The sequence below is a fragment of the Podarcis bocagei genome (assembly GCF_964188305.1).
Source record: "Podarcis bocagei genome assembly, chromosome: 3".
In the NCBI taxonomy this organism is placed as follows: Eukaryota; Metazoa; Chordata; class Lepidosauria; order Squamata; family Lacertidae; genus Podarcis; species Podarcis bocagei.
The window spans coordinates 106,948,068-106,970,685 of record NC_138127.1 but is presented as its reverse complement, the minus strand read 5'-3'; the positions used below and the strand labels follow the sequence as shown (position 1 = coordinate 106,970,685).

Here is a 22,618-nt window from a genome sequence, read left to right as displayed (position 1 = left end):
TTTCTGACCCCTGATCTAAGCACTGGAAACAACGATGTTCCATTTCAACACCTTTAAATCATGAGTAGGCAACATGGTTACCACGAGAGATGAGACTACAACTCCCATCATTCCTGACCATCAGCCGTACTGGCAAGGGTTGATGGGAGTTGTAGTCCAGTAACATCTGGAAGGCATCACATTGGCTGCCTCTACTATATACAGTAATATAATGAATAATATCAATTCAAATGGGTAGTTTCAATGTTGTAATTAACTCCCCATCCACTGATAACTTGATTTACCTAAGGAATCTCTCAATTTATCTAATGCACACCTCCTTAGCAGAGCTGAATTAGAACGTTAACTGCCTTCAAATCTTTTATCTTCACATTTAAGCAATTTAAAGGAAATATGTGCTGCTGAGTTGTCTTATAAACACTGAGCTTACTGATAAAAGTAATATCCAAGTTAAGTTCTGAGTAAGGTTTAAAGCACATTTAAGTCGCAAAAGCAAAAACCTTTGCAGCCTACGGGACATACCATGAACAGGGCAGACTTATGCTTACTAAACAGAGGTCAAAACATGCTCTAATGAATCCCAACTGATTTTTAAAGCCTGGGGAAATTTCCCAGAAAACAAACAAGCCCCCAATTCGATATTTCCCAGGAAACCCGCATCCCTGATTGCAAGCAGTTGCTGTACCCAGGGGGTGACCGGTGATCTGGTTTCGTTCTCCTTTTGCATTCTCCCTTACCTTTGGCAAATTTCACATAATGAACTCGTTTCCGGGCACTCTTAGATTTCTCCTCCAGGCTAAAGGTTCTTTTCTCCTCCTTGGACGCAGCCTCTGGAAACACAAGCAGAATTTGCTGTATGAGGCAAAGACGTGCGCTGCCTTCTGCGGAATCTCACTCGGTTTCTGATCCGAGAGACCCTCCTCACACTTCCTGCTTAAAACACTTTCCTTCACTGGAGGTTTCTAAACAGAAGTTGAACGGCTGTCAGTCAGGGATTCCTTAGCAGCGATCCGTGCATTGCGGCGGGATAGACTAGATCAGTGTTTCCCAAACTTTTTTGGGCAACGGCACACCTGTTTACTGAAAAAAAATCTCGCGGCACACCACCATTAAAGCCCCGCCCCGTGACGTCAGCGCGCAGCGTCACGCCGGGAGGGACGCACGAAAGTGAAAGTTTTTTCCCTCCCCCCTCAGTCCCTCGCTCGGAATTCAGCTCGTTTGGGGCATCGCTCCGGCTGCTCCCTCTCCCGCCGCGCAGGAGCGATGCCTCTCTCTGGCTCTCCCTCCGCGCAGGCTGAGGGAGGGAGGGAGGTGCGCGTGTGACCCGTCTCTGCTGGGAGACCAAACCCAGCGAGGCAGAGTCGCGCGGAGGCGCCCAGGCAGCGCTGCCGGCTGCGAGGAGGAGCGCCAGGCAGCAGCAGGAGGCGCGGCCTCTCCTCGCCGCCGCCGCCCCGCCTCTCGCCGCCCGACTCGCCCGCCTCCCTCCAGGCATCTCGCGGCACACCAGCCGATGTCTCACGGCACACTCGTGTGCCGCGGAACACCGGTTGAGAAATACTGGACTAGATGAGCCTTGAGAACTCACCACAATTCCACGATTCCCACATTAACTTCAGCAGCAAAGGGCTTAATAATAATAATAATAATAATAATAATAATAATAATAATAATAAATTATTTATACCCCACCCATCTGGCTGGGTTTCCCCAGCCACTCTGGACGGCTTCCAGCAAAACACTAAAATACAGTAACCTATTAGACATGAAAAGCTTCCCTAAACAGGGCTGCCTTCAGATGTCTTCTAAAAGTCTGGTAGTTGTTTATCTCTTTGACATCTGATGGGACGGCGTTCCACAGGGTGGGTGCCAATACCGAGAAGACCCTCTGCCTGGTTCCCTGTAACTTGGCTTCTTGCAGGGAGGGAACCGGCAGAAGGCCCTTGGCACTGGATCTCAGTGTCCGGGCAGAATGATGGAAGTGGAGTCGCTCCTTCAGGTATACAGGACCAAGGCCGTTTAGTAATAATAATAATAATAATAATTTATTATTTGTACCCCACCCATCTGGCTAGGTTTCCCCAGCCACTGTGGGAGGCTTCCACAAAGGCCAAAAATACACCAATATGTCATACATTAAAAAAACTTCCCTGAACAGGGCTGCCTTAAGATGTCTTCTGAATGTCAGGTAGTTGTTTATCTCTTTGACATCTGATGGGAGGGCGTTCCACAGGACGGGCGCCACTACCGAGAAGGCCCTCTGCCTGGTTCCCTGTAGCTTTGCTTCTCGCAGTGAGGGAACCGCCAGAGGGCCCTCGGCGCTGGACCTCAGAGTCCGGGCAGAACGATGGAGGTGGAGACACTCCTTCAGGTATACTGGGCCGAGGCCGTTTAGGGCTTTAAAAGTCAACACCAACACTTTGAATTGTGCTTGGAAACATACTGGGAGCCAATGTAGGTCTTTCAAGACCAGTGTTATGTGGTCTCGGTGGCTGTCCCGTCACCAGTCTAGCTGCCGCGTTCTGGATTAGTTGTAGTTTCCGGGTCACCTTCAAAGGTAGCCCCACATGGAGCGCATTGCAGTAGTCCAAGTGGGAGATAACTAGAGCATGCACCACTCTGGCAAGGCAGTCCGCGGGCAGATAGGGTCTCATCCTGCGTACCAGATGGAGCTGGTAGGGCTTTAAAGGCTTAACTTCTGCATTGTGCCCCTGGTGAATTCTAGCAGGGATGAAATGGATGTTCTTCCTTTTGATTCACAGCAATTCACAATCTAGCCTGCGGAATTCTATCATTAGTACACCAAGTTGTGCAATATTTCCCCCCCCCCTTTTGCTCATCCCAAGCCTGCTGCCTGTCAGTCAATGTCTCAGCTATGTGTTGTGTGGTTCAAGGGCTGGTCTAAACTAGTCTATGGGGAAGGGCCATAGCTCTGTGTCTGAGCATCTGCCTTGCATCCAGGTCCCGAGTTCAAATCCTGACATCTCCGGGTAGGGCTGGGGGAGACTTGTTGCCTAAACCCTGGACAGCAGCTGACTGTCAGTGTGTAGATAAAACTGAGCAAGATGGACCAATGGCCTGATTTAGTATAAGGCAGCTTCCAATGTTGCTAAAAGTCAAGCCTAGGAAGTGAGGCACAACTCAAGTCACTCCCGAGACAACAAAAAATGGATTCTATGTGCCCTAATGGTGGCCAAGAGACTGATACTGACGAACTAGAAGACTATACATGTATGATACCATTTAATCAATGGATTGATAATAGGACAATGCTTGCAACTTATGAATGGACTGCTTAGAGATGTAGACTTTGTTTGGATAAATATGACAACGCTTGGAAGGAGTTTGTATAGAATGTAGTAGAATCTTAACATCTACATATACCGTATTTTTTGCTCTATAAGGCTCACTTTTTCCCTCCTAAAAAGTAAGGAGAAATGTGTGTGCGTCTTATGGAGCGAATGCAGGCTGCGCAGCTATCCCAGAAGCCAGAATAGCAAGAGGGATTGCTGCTTTCACTGTGCAGCGACCCCTCTTGCTGTTCTGGCTTCTAAGATTCAGAATATTTTTTTCCTCCTCCAAAAACTAGGTGCATCTTGTGGTCTGGTGCGTCTTATAGAGCGAAAAATATGGTATATTTGGACACTAACATATCAGTTTATATAAGAATGTATGGGAGTATATTCACTGAATTTCTGTAATTGTTTTTATTTTATTATACACTTCTTTGTTCTCCCAACCACCGCTACCCATCTTTTTTCTCTGTATTACTTTATTTCTTTAGAACAGATTTTTAAAAATGAAATGTTAATATTTTTAAAAATGAAATGTTAATATTTTTAAAAAAGTTGCTCCCACACACCTTCAGCAATACACACCTCTCATTCTGTTTGGCCAGACTGTGTCTACACTAGTGGCCAAAATTGTGGAAATCTGTTGGAAAAAGTGTATTTTTGAGGTTTGATGGCTCATAACACCACTTTTTTGGGAGTAATACCATAAAATTATATATGAATGGAAAGATAATTTAATGAAGAATGTAGTGCAACAAAGTTTGTTCCATTATCTATATTCTATCAAAAGTTATAGCCAAATAACCAGAAAAAGGAAGCACGACTTGCTTAGGTTGATATGCAGTAGCTTTCCTTCATTTGAATGTAGCCAATGAGCACGAGTGTTTAGAGAGCCAATCAGGTGTTATTAGCCATCAAACCTTGAAAATACACTTTTCCCAAAAGGTTTCCACAATTTTGGCCACTGGTATAGTTTGTGGTTTCAATTTTAGTCACACAAGTGGCAGCAGTGCCCTCGTGTGGCTAAGGATTGCATAGCATAAGTTTATTTGGCAGCTGATTCAATGGGAACAAATTACAGAGCCCTTTCATTACTCACTCCCGTACCTGGGGCGTCTTGTCCGTGGCAGTTGTTCAGCTCTGCCAGAAGCTGGTTGAAGTCATCCTGATGGGCGATCCAGTTGTCCTGCAAAATATCACACAAGAGGGTCATCGGTCTTTCGGGGTTCAGTTTTCTTTGCAAACCAGGAAAACAGATGTGGGCACCACACGGACTCACAACCACACACATCACAACCTAATCCACTGGCTACAATATGTCTCTCTTAAGCCTTTTTTTGGGGGGGGGGAGGGGACCCTACAAGCACCAGAGAAGGCCTCTGGTACCAGACTGCTTGCATGTACCAGACTGGCAGACATGACTAACAAATTAATTAGAGCCCTGTTTGATCAGGCTAATGGTGATCTAGTCCAGTGTTTCCCAAACGTTTTTGGGCAACGGCACACCTGTTTACCGGAAAAAAATCTCGCGGCACACCACCATTAAAGCCCCGCCCCGTGACGTCAGCGCGCAGCGTCACGCCGGGAGGGACGCACAAAAGTGAAAGTTTTTTCCCTTCCCCTTGCCGGGGTGGGAGGAGGCAGCAGAGCAAGGGACTGAGGGGCGGCGGCAGCTGAGGCGGCGGCGGCTGTTGTGGTGGTGGCGGCGATAGCGGGCAGAGGAGGAGCCGTCGCCGGGAGTTGCTGCTGCTGCTGTTGCTGCTGCTGCCCGGACATGCCGGCCTCCTACTCCTCCGCTGTCTCGCAAGCAACCCACCCTCCCCCCGCTTCCCCAGACCGTCTCCCCCCCCCACCGCCGTGTCCCCTACCTGTGCTGCAGCCCCACTAGCCCCAGCGTGATCACATGGGGCACGTCCAGCTCCGTGGGCCACAGGCCGGAGGCGATGCACCCGAACACGCCGCACTCCTCCCGAATCCCCAGCTCCTCGAATTCCATGGTGCCCGAGCGAACACGTGTTGTTGTCAGCGCAGCTGCTTCTGTTATTGCCGCTGCTGCCTCCTGCCGCCGCCGCCGCCTGGGTTTGAGGGGGGGGGCGGAGGAGGAGGAGGAGAAGGAGGCGGCGGCCTCAGAGGCGCGAGTTCCTCTCCGCGCCCACCCCTTGCGCCCGCCTCATTTACATGCATACATTACGAAGGGGCGAAATTCCCCGCCTCGGGGCTGCTCCGCGTGGTGGAGTTGGTTTCCCCACCCCAGAGGAGCAGAGCAAGAGAGGTCGCCTTCGGGGCGGGGGGGGGGGGCTACTTTGTATCTGCCTTTGGACACAAGTTAGCTCCCGCTCGCTCTTTCTCTCTCCCCACAAGTTAACTTTGTTTCCCTCTCTCTTTCTCTCCGCGCGCGCGCGCTTGCGCTTCTGAGAGCGAGTTTTGCCCAGTGGCTCCGAGCTGAAGAGACCGCGAAGGGCGGAGGGAGCTGGGCTTTGCGCGCGACGGAAGGGTTCTCCCCCCCCCCTTATGGAAACGGGGTTTGAGGGAATAAAGGGGTGGGGAGGAGACTTCGGTTTTCGCGCGGGGGAAGGGGGCGTCGGCGGGCGCTCGCCTCAGATTGGAGAAACGCTACCAAAGGGTTGTGAGCGGGGGGGGGGTGTGTTAAAAACATCCCTCCCTCCGTGGGTGGAGGAAAGGGGGCTGGGAGGCAGGATGTGGCCCCGGCGGAGAGTTTTAGGTGGCCCAACCCCTTCCCTTTCCCAATGAGGTGGAAGCATTGGCGGGTTTCTGCAACCGCGCCCCGCCCCCTTCCGCCGTCCGTGCCCCCCCCTCCCTTCGTACGCAGCCCCAAAAGTGCCTCCGGACTCCGAACGCGCTTCTTTTTCGGGTCGCTTCCCTCTCGCGCGCTGCTCACTTGGTTTTGTTCTCTCCTAGGCGCCCGACTCGCCCGCCTCCCTCCCACGGCACACCAGCCGGTGTCTCACGGCACACTAGTGTGCCGCGGAACACCGGTTGGGAAACACTGATCTAGTCTAGCATCCCATTTTCACAATGGCAAAGCAGGTGACCCAAAGGTAAACCCACAAGCAAACTGATTTTCTTAAATTCCGTTGTTTTTTTTTAAAGATTTTTTATTTGCTTTTTTCCAATGTCAGAATATATCGTCAATAATACAGCAAAAGCGGTTTTACAGAAAGAAGAAAGAAAGTTAAATACAAGAAAATTCACTTTTCCAAATCTTTTTTCATGATCAACTGGACTTCCCCAGATCTACCATCCCCTGTTTTCTTTACAATAAAAAATGAACAGCAAATTGATACCTTGTTTCATGTGTTTTTGTACTTTCATCTAATTATATACTCTATAATTTAAGCTTTTCACAGTCATAACTTAATTTCCATCATTTTCAAATCTCAATACTGAAGCATGTTTTTCCAAAACTTAGCAAATTTCTCAACATTCATATAACTTATAATATATAATAATATAAATTCCGTTTTTAACGCTGCACTGAATTTTCATGAGGTTTGATTTTCGCTGTGGAAGTTGCCGCGATCGAGTAGTGGCTGTGCTGGTGGGGGAAAGGAAGGAATGATTGCAAATTGCCACCCCCAAACCTTTCTTTCCCCTCCTGCATTCATTTCATGTGTTTGTTCGCAGCCAATGACCCTCCCCCAACCCCCACATCTGCTGCTGTTCGGGTTCCACGCTTCAGAAAACACAACCCAAACCTGAAAAGGGCATTTTAAACGGCTCCATCCCTGTTAATCGGGGAACGTACTGTGACCGTGATGACATCATTGTGCCACACAGGCAATCAGTTTAGGTTCTGTGACATCACTGAGAGCAAACCAAGAGGAGAAGAGGGAGAGGGGACGTTGTGTTGCAATGCTGTTTTCGTGGTTTCACCCACATATCCTTACACAAGAGAAGAGCCTGCTGGATGAGGCCAATGACCCATGCAGTCCAGCATCCTGTTCTCACAGTTGCCAACCAGATCCCTGTGGGAAACCTGTAATCAGGATTTGAGCATAAGAGAAACTCCCCTCCTGTGGTTTCCAGCAACTGGTCTTCAGGAGTGTTGCTGCCTCTACTGTGGAGGCAGATAGCCATCATCATTTCAAAACCAAATTGGCAGATGACTGCAAAGCATGGTTGATCCACTGAGATATCACACCAAGCAATAGCTCCTTAATTGTAACCTTGGGCTTGGTATGATGCTGGAAAAGAGCTGTTTGTCTAGTTGCTAAAATGACAAGCGATCTAATTCAATTTCAAACGACAGACTGCACTTGCACAAAAATCCAAATTATTCTGTGCAAACCCAAAACAAGAACTAGTCAAAGTCACTTTCCGTGAACTTTAAATACAAATCAAGCCTGTCTGCATATCTGCTCATTTTACAGGGTTGATTCCCCTTCTGCAAACCCTGAGGATCTGGAGCTCTGCAGAGAACGGAAAACTCACAAAATGAATTTCAAGATAGGCAGATAAATGTGAATTTGAATGCTCGTGCCGGATTTGAGCAGATGCAGACCTCGTTTCCATTCACTCCACCCACCTCTTGGTTGGCGGCTGCTCCTAAGCCCAGAGTGTTGTTTTTCAGTTGGACCTTGACGTGTTCGGTGTTCCCTTGCTCCTGAGCTCCAAGCCCCTGGCAGAAAGAGAAGAAGAGTAATGAAATCAGCTGAGGGAGGCTGAAACACCTTGCAAATTATTTTATTTGTCTCAAAAAGGTTTCCAACTTGCATTTCAATGGTGTGCCTTCCAAGGTGGCATACAACAGGATGTAACAGTGATAAAAACACCACATCTCAAACACATAGGGATGCGGGTGGCGCTGTGGGTTAAACCACAGAGCCTAGGACTTGCCGATCAGAAGGTCGGCAGTTCAAATCCCCGCAACAGGGTGAGCTCCCGTTGCTCGGTCCCTGCTCTGACCAACCTAGCAGTTCGAAAGCACGTCAAAGATAAATACGTACCGCTCCGGCGGGAAGGGAACTACTCTGGCACTACTCTGGTTCACCAGAAGCGGCTTAGTCATGCTGGCCACATGCCCCGGAAGCTGTACGCTGACTCCCTCGACCAATAAAGTGAGATGAGCGGTGCAACCCCAGAGTGGGTCACAACTCTTTTATATATATGCATACACACACACACACACACACACACAGACATCAACCAGCATCCATGAATCCCCTAGTTGATGGATGGAGCCAGAGTTAGGTACCCTTCAATTGATGGATTCCATTTCCATACTGACCTTCCTTCCATGGGAGCTGGGAGCAGTGAACAATGTAAAAATGCAATATAAAAAAATGCATAAACGCAAAGCAATGCCAGCTGCTGAGATTTCATTAAACCTGTGTGTGTGTGCATGTGTGTGTGTCAGAGAAGGAAAGAACAGTTCACCAGTTTGGGTTACCCGCTTAGCAAATTAAAAACATACAGCAGGGCAGCCTGCCCTGCTGCCACAAACACAATTTCTAACTGAGGAGCTGGAAGGCTAGGGAAGGGAAGGCTGCAAGTGGCTTGGCTGGGGACTGATCAGGCGGTTAGTCACGTCTCAGTGACTGGCTCTACAATCCCAGGGTAACCCCTTCTCCTTACGACAGAAGCGTTGTCCATTTCAGCACACATCTTCTGGCTTGTACAAGGCAGATACACGCCTCTGAACCATTCATATATTTTTTGTGCTACGCAGACTTACTTTGCCTTTTGACCACCCCATTTTTTCCAACATCTTTTGGCCAAATTTTGATTCATCTTTACTCCAAGCGCTGTTCCGGGGATCCACAGACCACTTCTGCTTCCTGCGTGCTGAGAAGAGAGAGAGAGCTAATTTAAGCCCTCAAAGTTGGAAATGAAATTTTCCCTCTGGCTTGCTCTTCCCTCTCCCCTCCTGGCCAGGACTGGCTTAGGGACACTGACAAACCATTCTCCTTCCATGAAGCCCTTCCACTAACTGACTCTAGGCTTTTAAATTCACACAGGGGCCAGGGCACTGCAGAGCAAACAAATATGGAGAGTAAGAATAAGCAGCAGTGCCTCTTATACGAGGTGGCAATGACCGCCAGTTGACGTGTCCAGAAGAACGGAACCCGCAACAAGCATGGGCTGCTCCTATTCAGCTTGTCAGCAAGTCAGGAAAAATCAAACCAGACTCATAAACCTCAGAGCAGTGTACACAAAAAAAGCACGTTATAAAACACAGGTCTCAATGAGCCACTTTCCTCTTGTTTCCTGATTTCCTTCTAACATATACCTTGGAAGCTGGGTTGCCATCTTTGTTCTGGCAAAATACAGGACAGGACAGGGCGAGGGTGGGGTGGGGTGGGGGGGAGGAGTTGGTGAATGGTTTGTATTTTTTATTTTTTTCCAATATGGTGCTGAAGTGACTCTAAAGCAATCCATCACTTTAAATGGGATTTTTTTTATTTAAATTGATTTTTTTTATTTAAATTGGATTTTTAAAATAAAATGCTTTTGGAGGAAAAAATCTTTCTAAAGATAGTTTTCTATTTAAGTTACATTGTAGTCCAAAGGCTATTAATCAGGAAATAAGGATTTGTTTTAAGTTTTTCATGTGTGCTGAAACTCAGTCTAAAAAAAGTTTAACCACATCAGTTAACAATCATGGATACATATGATATAATGTTATTGCTTTAGTTAAATAAATTGTTTAAATTGCTATTAAGGAAATGATTATTTTTCTTCCTCCAATAAAGTACAGTGCTACCTCGGGTTAAGTACTTAATTTGTTCCGGAGGTTCGTTCTTAACCTGAAACTGTTCTTAACTTGAAGCACCACTTTAGCTAATGGGGCCTCCTGCTGCCGCCGCACGATTTCTGCTCTCATCTTGAAGCAAAGTTCTTAACCCGAGGTATTATTTCTGGGTTAGTGGAGTATGTAACCTGAAGCGTATGTAACCCGAGGTACCACTGTACAGCAGAAAAGTTGTGCAGATATAAACAGTTTCATAAATAATTTCATAATTGTCTGTCTATGTATTTCTAACAGAATAACCAAATCGGCAGTTTTTGATATAACTGTAAAAACTACTCTGAACATTTATTATTCCAAAAATGAAACCTTCATCTGGTTGTAAATACAGTGGTACCTCAGGTTAACTACTTAATTCATTCCGGAGGTCCGTTCTTAACCTGAAACTGTTCTTAACCTGAAGCACCACTTGAGCTAATGGGGCCTCCTGCTGCTGCCGCGTGATTTCTGTTCTCATCCTGAAGCAAAGTTCTTAACCCGAGGTAATATTTCTGGGTTAGCGGAATCTGTAACCTGAAGCGTATGTAACCTGAGGTACCACTGTATTAAGATTATACCAGCAGGAATGTATTTCTGTAAGAAGAAGAAAAATTAAATTTACTGACTAGTGATTTAAATTGTGATTTAAATAGATTTGATTTAAATCACATCCACCCTGCCTGAAATACAGGACAAAATTTGTCTCAATACAGGACGCACAGCATTCTACACTGAAATACGGGGCAGTCCTGAGTTATGCAGGGCAGGCAGCAACCCTACTTGGAAGCGAGGACCCCGGAGCATAACTGTCAACATTTCCCTTTTTTAAAGGGAAATTCCCTTATTCCGAATAGGATTACTCGCAAGAAAGTAGGAGTACCCGCTGGCAGTAGGAGTACAATATGGGCATGTCTTTAAGTTAACACCTTACATTAAAAACCTGACAGTACCAAATTATTGAAGGTTATTCTCCAAAGCCAGACTAAACGTCTTTCCTTCTGCAGTGTTGGATGGCAGGTTGAGAGGAATTCCCTACCAGGACAGACATTGCTCGTGTGCTCAAGACATTGATTCTATAAAACATATTTTGCTGCACTGTGCAAAATATGAGCAAGCCAGGACTGAACTGATATTACCCTTGCTGGTACCTGTCCCGGGAAAATCAGAGGCTCACTATGTCAGGTTCCTATTGGAAGACCGGACAAACGCTAGAACATTAGCAGTGGCAAAGTTTTTATGGGTGGTTGCAAGAACCAATGATCCCTATCTTTAAGTCTGAACAAAATGCTTGTTTAACCTGGAAGTAGGCTGCTGGAGGAGACTCCTGAGAGTCCCATGGACTGCAAGAAGATCAAACCTCTCCATTCTGAAGGAAATCAGCCCTGAGTGCTCACTGGAAGGACAGATCCTGAAGCTGAGGCTCCAAGACTTTGGCCACCTCATGAGAAGACTCCCTGGAAAAAACACTGATGCTGGGAAAGATGGAGGGCACAAGGGAAGGGGACGACAGAGGACGAGATGGTTGGATAGTGTTCTTGAAGCTACCAGCGTGAGTTTGACCAAACTGCGGGAGGCAGTGGAAGACAGGAGTGCCTGGCGTGCTCTGGTCCAGGGGGTCACGAAGAGTCGGACACGACTAAACAACAACAGGCTGTCTGAATTGTGCACTGCTTTGTAATGATTTGTTGGGTCTCTGGACTGTAATAAAGATTGATGATGAGGAAAAGGGAAAAGTTGACAGCTCTGCCCCGGAGGCATCTGGCTGTCCTCGGTCGGGAGCAGGTGACTGGGGCTGAGCGGGACCCTTTGGGTGGGCGGAAGCCGGGCCCAGCGTGGCCCTCCTGGCGTGACGGGACGTCGTCAACGGCCGCGAGACGACTAGCGGGCCCCGCCGCGCCTTCATTCCTCCCCCTGCCGTCCTTTCAGCCGGTTTCATACTCACGTTCTGCCAGCATTGCCATCTTGGGGGAAGGGGGCCTCCCAGAGAGGCTGGCGCGCGGTGATGACGACAAATCTGCCGCCGTTTGGGGCCTAGCTCCTGCCAGGCGCGCCTCGCGGCCGTCTAAAACGGACGCCTGATTGGAAGAAAGCGGAGGAAGGAAGAACTAGGGACCCCCTGAGCTTAACGAGAGCCGCCCGGGGATGGCGGGAAGGAGGGATGGGACAGGGCGGCGGCGCTTACGACCTCGTTGTTGCGCGGAGCAGGCAGTAGCGTAGACGGCCGCAGCGTTAGGCTGCGGGGTTTCAAAGCGGCTGGTGCTTAACAGGCTGGAGTTCAACCGGGCTGATCTTTACCTGTTGGATTTCTCTCCTTGCTCCGGCTGCGCTGCTAAAATTCAGCGGGCGGTGCTTCGCTTCCATCGCTGCACCTCCATGCAAGAGCTTATCTCTTGGCTCGCTCTCAGCTATGCAGCTGGAAATCCAACTGGTGAAGCTCGCACTTTCACCAAAGCATCGCCTCCCCGGTAGCTCCCAGGCCAATCTCGTTGGCCACCGTTGCATACAGGATGCAGGCCACTAGTTAGGATAGATATTATTATTATTAATTTCTTAGTCGTTTTATCTTGCCCAAGGCAACCCAGGACGTATAACAAACAAACACCAAAGTGTTTTTGCCTGTCTGGAATGTGTCCTTCAGCTCTCAATATCCCTTTTGCTTGCCTGGTTGGAGGTCAGAGGTGTGAGGTATCTGTAAAAAGGTAAAGGTAAAGGTACCCCTGACTGTTAGGTCCAGTCACGGACGACTGGAGTTGTGCTCTCATCTCGCTCTATAGGCCGAGGGAGCCAGCGTTTGTCTGCAGACAGCTTCCGGGTCACGTACATAAATAATTTGGTCATCGTCTTCAGAATATGTGTCTCTATTAACCCTATAAGAAAGACTTCAAGTCTTTTGGGAATAACCCACTTAAACATCTTCATTTCATTATATATCATTTCCCAAAAGCCTTTAGCCTTTTTGCATGTCCACCACATATGAAAGAATGACCCTCTGTTTATACTTCCAACATTTACTTGACACATTTTCACACGTTTTGGCCATTTGTTTGACATTAGGTACCACCCACACATCATTTCCAAATAGGTTTTTTTTTTTTTTAAGAATAACAGGCAGTAAATTTCATGTCCTTTTCCGATAACTTCTCCCATGAAACCATATCAATATTATGATCTAAATCTTTAGCCCATTGTATCATTGTTGACCTCTCTAATTCATCTTTGTTTTCCAGTCTAATAACATTTTATGTATTTTAGAAATCAGTGTTTCTTTACTCTCAAGCAGCCCCATTTCAAAGTCAGAGTTTCGTTCCACAAAACCATTTATCAAATCCTTCTTAAATAGCTCGTTTACTTGATGATACTGGCTGGCTCATTTCAAAGAAATTGCTTAGAAGGGCACTTTCTAACAGTGATTCTTGGAGGACTAGAGACTTATTTATTAAAAAACAGCAACAACTCAGAAGCACCAATGAAGGCCTTCACAGGTAGCATGGCATCACGGTCACAAGGTTGGGGACCCCACTTCAAGGGCATTGGGAGCAGAGTGTGTCTCTTCTGAACAGTATTGATGCACTGGGCGCTTCCAGACTGCGGCTATTTGTGGGGCATGATTCCATCGAGTTTCCAGTTCGTAAGTTTACTGTTCTAACTGTGATTCAGTTACATACAGGCAAATACAGGTTGTGCGCTTAAAGGTGGTCCGGAGCTCTTGCACAACAACCAACCAGCTAAAGAAAAGGAGTCTGCATTTGACATCTTGTGCTTTGGCAAACTTTATTCATTTAATTAATTAATTTATGAATTGCTTCCTATGTAGAAGCGATTTCACAATATAATAAAGACATGTCTAAAACATTTGCATATACAGTATACAAATCATTAAAAACCATTACCTATATAAAAACAGTGTATGTGAATATATACTATATATTCAGTGTTGTTGAATGAGGAAAGTCTCCAACAGATGCTGAGAAGACACTAGAGATGGTGTCTCTTCGATATGTAACAGAAGGGGGTTCCAAAAAGTAGCCGCTGCCATACCAAAGGCAGTATTCCAACACTGAGCAGAACAAACCTCCCGATAAAACAGTGTCTGCAGGGTGCCATCTCCTGCAAAGAGCAGCAATTGGTTAGGTGTAAAAGGGAAGAGACTATCTTTGGGGTATTTAGGTCCCATGCTGGTCCCCTGGTCCCAGGGCTTTTTACATCAGTAGCTGCCTGAGCTTAACCTTTGCATATCCATCATACTAAAAACTGAATTAGAAGATGGCACTTGCTGCAACAGAACGGTGTCTTCTGGATATCTCTTAGAATAATACTACCGTATTTTTCGCCCTATAAGACGCACTTTTTCCCCTCCAAAAATGAAGGGGAAATGTGGGTGCGTCTTATGGGGTGAATGCAGGCTTTCGCTGAAGCCTGGAGAGCGAGAGCGGTAGGTGCGCACCGACCCCTCTCGCTCTCCAGGCTTCGCGGACCTCTCCTCAAGCAGCGGGAACGTTCCCACTGCTTGGGGAGAGTTGCTGGCATCCCGAAGCCTGCAAGCGCTGATCCCAGCACGTGCAGGCTTCGCGGATCTCTCCCCAAGCAGCGGGAACGTTCCCACTGCTTGGGGAGAGTTGCAGGCATCCCGAAGCCTGCGCGCGCTGATCCCAGCACGTGCAGGCTTCGCGGATCTCTCCCCAAGCAGCGGGAACGTTCCCACTGCTTGGGGAGAGTTGCCGGCATCCCGAAGCCTGCAAGCGCTGATCCCAGCACGTGCAGGCTTCGCGGATCTCTCCCCAAGCAGCGGGAACGTTCCCACTGCTTGGGGAGAGTTGCAGGCATCCCGAAGCCTGCAAGCGCTGATCCCAGCACGTGCAGGCTTCGCGGATCTCTCCCCAAGCAGCGGGAACGTTCCCACTGCTTGGGGAGAGTTGCCGGCATCCCGAAGCCTGCAAGCGCTGATCCCAGCACGTGCAGGCTTCGCGGATCTCTCCCCAAGCAGCGGGAACGTTCCCACTGCTTGGGGAGAGTTGCAGGCATCCCGAAGCCTGCGCGCGCTGATCCCAGCACGTGCAGGCTTCGCGGATCTCTCCCCAAGCAGCGGGAACGTTCCCACTGCTTGGGGAGAGTTGCCGGCATCCCGAAGCCTGCAAGCGCTGATCCCAGCACGTGCAGGCTTCGCGGATCTCTCCCCAAGCAGCGGGAACGTTCCCACTGCTTGGGGAGAGTTGCAGGCATCCCGAAGCCTGCAAGCGCTGATCCCAGCACGTGCAGGCTTCGCGGATCTCTCCCCAAGCAGCGGGAACGTTCCCACTGCTTGGGGAGAGTTGCAGGCATCCCGAAGCCTGCAAGCGCTGATCCCAGCACGTGCAGGCTTCGCGGATCTCTCCCCAAGCAGCGGGAACGTTCCCACTGCTTGGGGAGAGTTGCAGGCATCCCGAAGCCTGCGCGCGCTGATCCCAGCACGTGCAGGCTTCGCGGATCTCTCCCCAAGCAGCGGGAACGTTCCCACTGCTTGGGGAGAGTTGCAGGCATCCCGAAGCCTGCGCGCGCTGATCCCAGCACGCGCAGGCTTCGCGGATCTCTCCCCAAGCAGCGGGAACGTTCCCACTGCTTGGGGAGAGTTGCAGGCATCCCGAAGCCTGCACGCGCTGATCCCAGCACGCGCAGGCTTCGCGGATCTCTCCCCAAGCAGCGGGAACGTTCCCACTGCTTGGGGAGAGTTGCAGGCATCCCGAAGCCTGCAAGCGCTGATCCCAGCACGTGCAGGCTTCACGGATCTCTCCTCAAGCAGCGGGAACCACCGCTGGGCTCCCACGGCTTGCAGAGAGCTGCCTGTTTGGGGGCTGGGGTCGGGGGAAGCTCGGGCTGCCCCAGCCCCGCGCCTGGGGGGGAAATAATTTTTTCCCTTTATTTCCCCCCCAAATAACTAGGTGCGTCTTATGGGCCGGAGCGTCTTATGGGGCGCAAAATACGGTACCTGATAAAGCACTGGTGTAACCGACCAGAAAAGGTGGGATATAATATCCACAGGGAGCTGCAGACCCTTCTGCCACAGATGAGAGCAGCACTAAGCCGGGAAATGGGGTGGGGGTCATTTTTTCAGCCTGGGGGCTGCATATTCTCCTGGGTAACCTTTGGGAAGTCACATGCAAGTGTTGAGTGGGACTAGAGAAAAAATGGGAAAAGGTAGTAAAATTGACCTTAACCATTATCATAATTTTCTATAATTTAATATAGGAAAATGCCTTATACTCAAAGTGGGCCAAATGTTTCTCCCCACTGTGACAGGTTGGCGGCAGCGGGGATATTGATTACTTGAAAAGACTTGGGTCGGGATGAGTTTACCTTTAAATATGAGATGACTGAGATTTTTTCTCTTTAAACTGGAGAGTTTTGCTACTACTTCAGGCAGCTTTTCATCTGCCCTCAACAGCTAGGCTGAATTCCCTTTCAAATTCGGGGCACTACGACTCACTTATTTAACACTCCCACATGACATAGTGTCTCCTGGGGCATTTGACAAGGCTATGTCATGATGTAGAAGCAGAAAAGTTTTCTTTCAAAAAAAATTCTGTTTTTCAACATACATAACTTTCTTTATAATACACTAAAATTAAGAGCCTCACTCATGTTACATTATTAAGTGATCCATTCTTTTCTGTGCTGTATTTCACTATTAACAGTTTTCCTTTCTTTTCCATTATATTCACTAGAGTCTTTCCATAGAAGTCCATGGGTAGATGAACATTGCCACTTATGTTCCTTTCATGCTACGTATGTAATGAAACTGAACCATGTTGCCTGCAATTTGTCCTTCGTTTCTCCAGAAAAGCTATGGTTAAGCTGGTGGGTGACCAATCTTTAAATAAAAGACAATCCTCACCTGAAAGTGCAATTTCTCCTGCTCCTGTTCCTATTCTGGGGGGTGGGAGTGAGGGTGTTTCACTCCAGCTTCCCCCTGAGAAGTACTGAAAAGTCATATACCAGGTGATAATAGGTCCATATTGTCTACTCTGGTCTTCGCCAACTTATTGCCCTCCAAGTGTTTTGGCTTACAACGAGGGATGTTGGAAAATTCTGGCAAAAACAAAAAACCAAACAGAAATTGCTGCAGTTCACATGCTCATCTCTGGTCAGGGGAAAGATTTATACGATCTGAGGTGAAACCAGAGTATCTCTGGTCAGAGCATCTCTGGTCAGGGACACAAACAAGTAAGCAAATCCGCTTTGTATTTGTTCCCATCATTGTTCTTGTTTTTCAAGTTTGCAAATGAGGCATAATTAATGGATTTTAAAAAACATTCTTTTGCTGTTTCCTTCATACTGAAATGACATACTATTTAGCAGAAACCAAACTGCAGCACTACAGGAACCACACCAAACACAGGTCAGAATGGAAGTTGCTGCCTCATTGCATCCCTCACTCACATCAGCCCAGCCAGCAAGGGTGGTCTCCTCTTGACTGTCAATAGCTCTCTGGGGTCTTAGGCAGAGGAGACAGGTCTTTCCCACTGAAGGTGAGAAGCATAACTCTGTGACTGAGCTAGAATGTAGCCTGGTCTGGAATAAGGCAGCTTCACATCTAGCTCAGTATTGTCTATTATTCTAACTTAGGGTTGCCATATTTCATAAAGTAAAAACCAGGACACCCCAAAATTATTGAGCTTCTTTTAAGGAAACCACCAAAATTGTTGAGCCCAATGTTGTTTCAATTGACTTGCCTAAGATCCAGGAGAAAGCACTGCCTTTCGGAAATCCCCCCCCAGAAGTCAATTCCACCCTTGAAATCCCAGTAACGTCCGGGAAGAACCAGACCTATGGCAGCCCTGTTCTAACTGGCAGCAGCAGTCCAGGGCCTTCTGCTGAGGGCCTTTGTGCCACCTCTCACCTGATCCTTTTTTAAGCAGGAGATGCCAGAGACTGACCCTGGAACCCTTGCCTGGGCTCGGCTGCAGAGCTCTCAACCCTTCAGCTGTGGTCCCTCTGCTGCAGCTTGGTACATGCCTTTGGGCCTATCCACCAGAGGCACAGATGGCCATAGCTGTCAACTTTTCCTTTTTTCTTGCAAGGAATCCTATTCGGAATAAGGGAATTTCCCTTAAAAAAAAAAGGGAAACGTTGACAGCTATGGAGATGGCACAGAGATGGCCATACCAGCTGGGGCAGATAGGAGTTGTAGTCCAAAACAGGTGAAGGCCACCAGGATGGCCTCAACTCTCCCTGGTGCTTTGTCTTCTTGCCAGAGGTGAGCAGGAGCAGTCCTGGTGGCCAAGGGACCCATACAGGGCAGTGCAAGGGGAGCTGGACCTGCCTCCCTCTCCTTTGAAGGGCAGCTGTGACTGCTGGGGCAGCTGTGACTTCACAGTCAGCCAAGTAATAATGGGGGTGAGCTACCAGTGCAGCAGGCAGCAGCCAAGAGGGCTGCACAAAGGGAGCGGGAGAGCTGGGGAAGGCCCAGGCTTTAAAGAAGAAGAGGGACTTGAGTATGTTGTGCTGTGCCTGCAGAGAGGAGGAGAGGCACGGAGCAGCTCTGCCCCTTTAAGAGCTCTGCGCCTCCAGAGGTAGGAATGGAAGTGATGGAGAGGGGTGGGATTGGCCTATGTGACAGGCAGCTGGAGGCAAGCTACAAGGGTGGGCGGATGTGTAGAAACCTCTGGTGTTTGTGGAGCTGCAAGGCAGTCTGCTGTGCAAATGGGATAGGAGCCACAACCATTGCTCCTTCCACTTTCGGTCTCTCCTGCCCAACCTACCAACTGGCATGCAGCCCCTGGACTGTTGACTACAAGCAGCTTGCTTCAACAAGAATCAAGATACATTATATAAAAAAAACAAATCCCACATTCAACACAGCTGTTAATGATAAAATCCTACATTTGTAGTAACACAATTAAGCAGCAAATCTCTAAAAAACAAAAAACAAAAGTGAATTATTTGCAAAATTAAAATATATCGGAATGCAGCAGGCAGATATATATATATATATATGGGGACCACATGATTATTACAAAAAAGTGCCCCCACATGTAATATTACAAATCAGGAATTAAGTGCCACCCTCACTCCTCCGACAATTACACTCCCCTTGCTTCCATCACATAGTACCATCCACTCAATTCTCACTTTGGCAAAACACTCAAAACATTCCACAACCCATCATCATGTCCAAATCCAGCAGTTGCAAAGACAAAAAACCAACATCTCTCACTTGGGATAACACAAACGCCTTTCCCCCATCTGTTATCAAGGGAGATTAAACCCTTCCCCACCAAGAGACCCTCACCCTGGGGGTGGGTGGGCTTCAGTCCCAGCCACCAACGCCCTTGAGTCTTGACCCTCACAGAACAATAATGGCGGAAGAAGAATAAACTGAAAAGGACAAATCTGAGCAGGGATAGGAATGGCTAGCACCTTCTGAGATAGCAGTTACAGTGGATGCACCACTGAGTTGGATGGCTTTAAAAGAGGACTGGACAAATTCATGGAGGAGAAGGTCACAGGGGCCACTAGCCAGGATGCCGCTGCTCTGCCTCCATGGCTGGAAGCAGAAATGCTGGAAACAGGCAGGGACAGTGCTCTATCGCTCAGGTCCTGTGGTGAAGGTTTCTCACAGACTGGCCACTATGAGAACGGGAGGCTGGACTGAACCAGGCTCTTCTTGTGTCCTTCACTTGCTCTTTGACTTCTTTTGCTGACTTTCACCATGGCTATCACCAGTGCTTTCTTTCTGGGGGGATGCCAGGGCACGCATATCCCTAAACATTTTGTGAATCTAAGTTTGGCCTCATTGAGCGGCAGTTTTTCAATATGAGTGGGAAAATGAGAGTACCCCTGTAATGGTTGGGAGTTACTCGTGCGTCATCCTGCTCCGTTTGAGCATTAGTTTGCCTGGTTAAACCCTCCGGACTGCACAGCCCATCTCAGCGTGGCTGCCCTTAGTCACTCGTAGAGTCTGTCTGTGGGCGTTTCTTAAAGCGCTGCCAACATAAGAGCTGTTTGACGCCCAATCGTCTCCGCCTCTCGCTGCGCGGGAGTCTCCTGCGCAGGGTGGGCGTGGGCAGCGGGGTGCCTGGGCTCTCCTCGCTAACTTCCAACAAAGAGTCCGGGAGCCCCTGCACCTCCCTGTCCCGTTGCTCTCCTGGATCCCTGGTGTTACACTCATTCTCTTCCCCGTCTTCCCAGCTGAGTCTCCCTCTATCGCTTGGACCTTCTCCTGCAGAATCAGAGACCCTCTCCTTCTCCCGTGCCTCTGATGTCAGTTCCCTGACAACCCCTAAACATTTTTTTTTAGAAAAAAAGCACTGGTTTCCATGGGCAAAAAGGACAATGGGAAAGCTACCTATTGCCACATTCTGAGCTGACTGACATGTGTTCTGGTATTGTGTTTTTTTTGGGGGGGGGGACTGCTTGGCTCAGTGGTGGTCTGCTGGCTGAGCCCCTTTGGCTAACACCTCTGTGCAAGCAGGTATCAGGTAATAAGTACCTGAAGGGTGGGAAGAGCAGAAACATCCCAGATGTTTCCTATCCAGCTCTACCCCACCAACCCCACTTCCTTCCCACTCCCCACAGTTACCAATACCAGGAGGGGGAAATGTAGAAAATGGTAATCACTTAGCAAATAAGCTATGTTTACAATTTAATTGATATGATTTCTACTGATTGCAGGATTCAGTCTTTTCTCCAGGGCAGAATTCATGCAGCCTTGCTGAGAAATCTTCCTTGTCAACAGTTTGGATGCTTTTCTCTCTCATGTTTTTCTCCAGGGACATCTGCTTTAGAGATGGCCTTGGGCCCCCTTATCTTGCTGGCTGTGCTAGCTCTAGTTCATCAGCCCCTGATGGTCAGTGACAACACAGACTCGGCCACACTGGACCGGCTCCAGGAGCATGAGAAGCTGATGACAACAGAAATGGGACGCCTGCAGACAGAATTTGACCAAAAGGGCTGGAGCTGGGACCCAAGGCAGAGGGAGGATTGGGTGACAACCGATCCGGCAGCAGAGGATGGAACCTGGGATGGGTGGCACTACGTATTGCTGGTCATTCTCATCCTGTTTGGGTGCTGCGGACACGCCATAGAGAAGGAACCCAGTTATGACTCCAGCACAGACAGCTCCAGCACCACCACCAGTGAAGAAGACTATGACGACACCGACACGGAATCCGAAGACGACGAATCCAAGCAAAAAATGCTGGAGACCTTCTATGACCAGCACGTTGACCTGGAAACCAGTCATCTGACCACCATGCGTGACTTTGTGGAGGCCTTTGTGAATGACTTGCTGGAGGCTTGTCGCGGAGCCCTTCCCTACCAGAACACCCTCCTTGTGCTGGAGAATTGCATCGGGGTGGACAGTGCCTTTGAAGGATGGCACACACAGAAGCCTTCCAAAGCTTTCCGCCTTCTCGTGCCCATACAACCACCCAGGGGGTACTCTTTCCACATTGAAACTAGTAAATCTGAGGGTGCCCCAAGCACACATGGACACATCTTGGTGGAGACAGAATGTGTGTGCAAGAGAGAGAGGTTCCTGGGGGACGTGGTGTGTTTCCTTCACCATCCAGAGCAAGAACTGAGCAGTGACAAGCAAAGAAACCTCCTTATCCCCATTTTGTGCACCAGCTTCCACTTGGATGTGGAGAAAACCATCCACTGGTTCCAAGGCCTGGTGGGCAAGGCCTGGCCCAGTATCCAACCCAGGTACAACCTTGACCTTGTGCCTCAGCCTTCTAACTCAGCATGTCGACTGAAATTGGCATTCTGGTCAGGCAGGTCGATCTCTGTTGACATCATACTCGGGGTGCAGCAAGGAGACTCCTTGGTCTTCCTGGCCACCCAACCTGCGATGATGGATCGTTTGACTGGCACCGTCTGGCAGAAGTCCTTTGCTGTGCAGGAGCTGCTCTTTTTTGAGTGGGTGAGGCAGCGAGTCCCAGAGGAGAGCTGCCACCTGAAATGTCTCCAGATCATAATCTATTTCAAAGAGTCCAGCCCATCAGAGGGGAAGAACATGGTGCTCACCAACTATCACTACAAGACTTGCGTGATGCATCTCTTGCTCTTTCAGCCCCCGTTGGACTGGGGCCCTGAGAGCTCTGCACGAAGACTTCAGGACATCCTCTTGTATATGCACACCGCCCTGCAGGAGATATATCTTCAGCATTTCCTTATTGGTAACATCTCCTTGCCTATCCAGATCCCTATGCCCAGGGTCCTCCGGAGTGCAAGACCCGTCAATCTTTTCAGGCACTTGGCAGAGGACCCAAACCTTCATGCCAAGGCAATGAAGGAGTTTGCAGAGGTTGTACAACCAGTGAGGGCTCTGTTAGCAGGGTACCGACAGTAGCAAAAGTCAGCTCTGCTAGAAAGACCAGCCTTTTGTGGCTCCTCATAGACCCACATACCCTAACAGGGTTGGAAAGGCAGAGGGCGGTGGCCAGCAATGAAACAAAGCTGGCTTAGATGTGTAGGATCATCTCTGATCCTGCTGGGATGGTGCCATGTGGGTATCTTTATATGCTCCAGTTCCAAAAGAATTTGCTATATTAAACTTGAAATAAAGGTTCCAGCAAACTGTGTTCTTAAATGCCTGCCAGGC

The 22,618-nt window shown here is 48.7% G+C and overlaps 1 protein-coding gene and 1 pseudogene across 2 annotated transcripts in view; one reads left to right on the top strand and one right to left on the bottom strand.

Moving 5' to 3' along the window:
• The window catches only part of PINX1 (PIN2 (TERF1) interacting telomerase inhibitor 1), a 60,062-nt gene extending 47,982 nt beyond the window's left edge, over window positions 1-12,080 (bottom strand). Inside the window, exons 1-5 of the mRNA XM_081188765.1 lie at window positions 11,981-12,080; window positions 8,986-9,095; window positions 7,837-7,929; window positions 4,398-4,476; window positions 738-830 (exon numbers count right to left, since the gene is read on the bottom strand). Of these exons, the coding sequence (XP_081044891.1) occupies window positions 738-830; window positions 4,398-4,476; window positions 7,837-7,929; window positions 8,986-9,095; window positions 11,981-11,999 (394 nt within the window). The 5' untranslated portion in view covers window positions 12,000-12,080. The remainder of the gene's footprint in view (window positions 1-737; window positions 831-4,397; window positions 4,477-7,836; window positions 7,930-8,985; window positions 9,096-11,980) is intronic.
• Window positions 12,081-18,550: 6,470 nt separating this feature from the next.
• On the top strand, window positions 18,551-22,610 carry LOC308583127 (inositol 1,4,5-trisphosphate receptor-interacting protein-like 1 pseudogene; annotated as a pseudogene). The gene is made up of 2 exons (XR_014013491.1): window positions 18,551-18,584; window positions 20,784-22,610. The product of XR_014013491.1 is annotated as an inositol 1,4,5-trisphosphate receptor-interacting protein-like 1 pseudogene (transcript).
• Window positions 22,611-22,618: the final 8 nt, after the last annotated feature.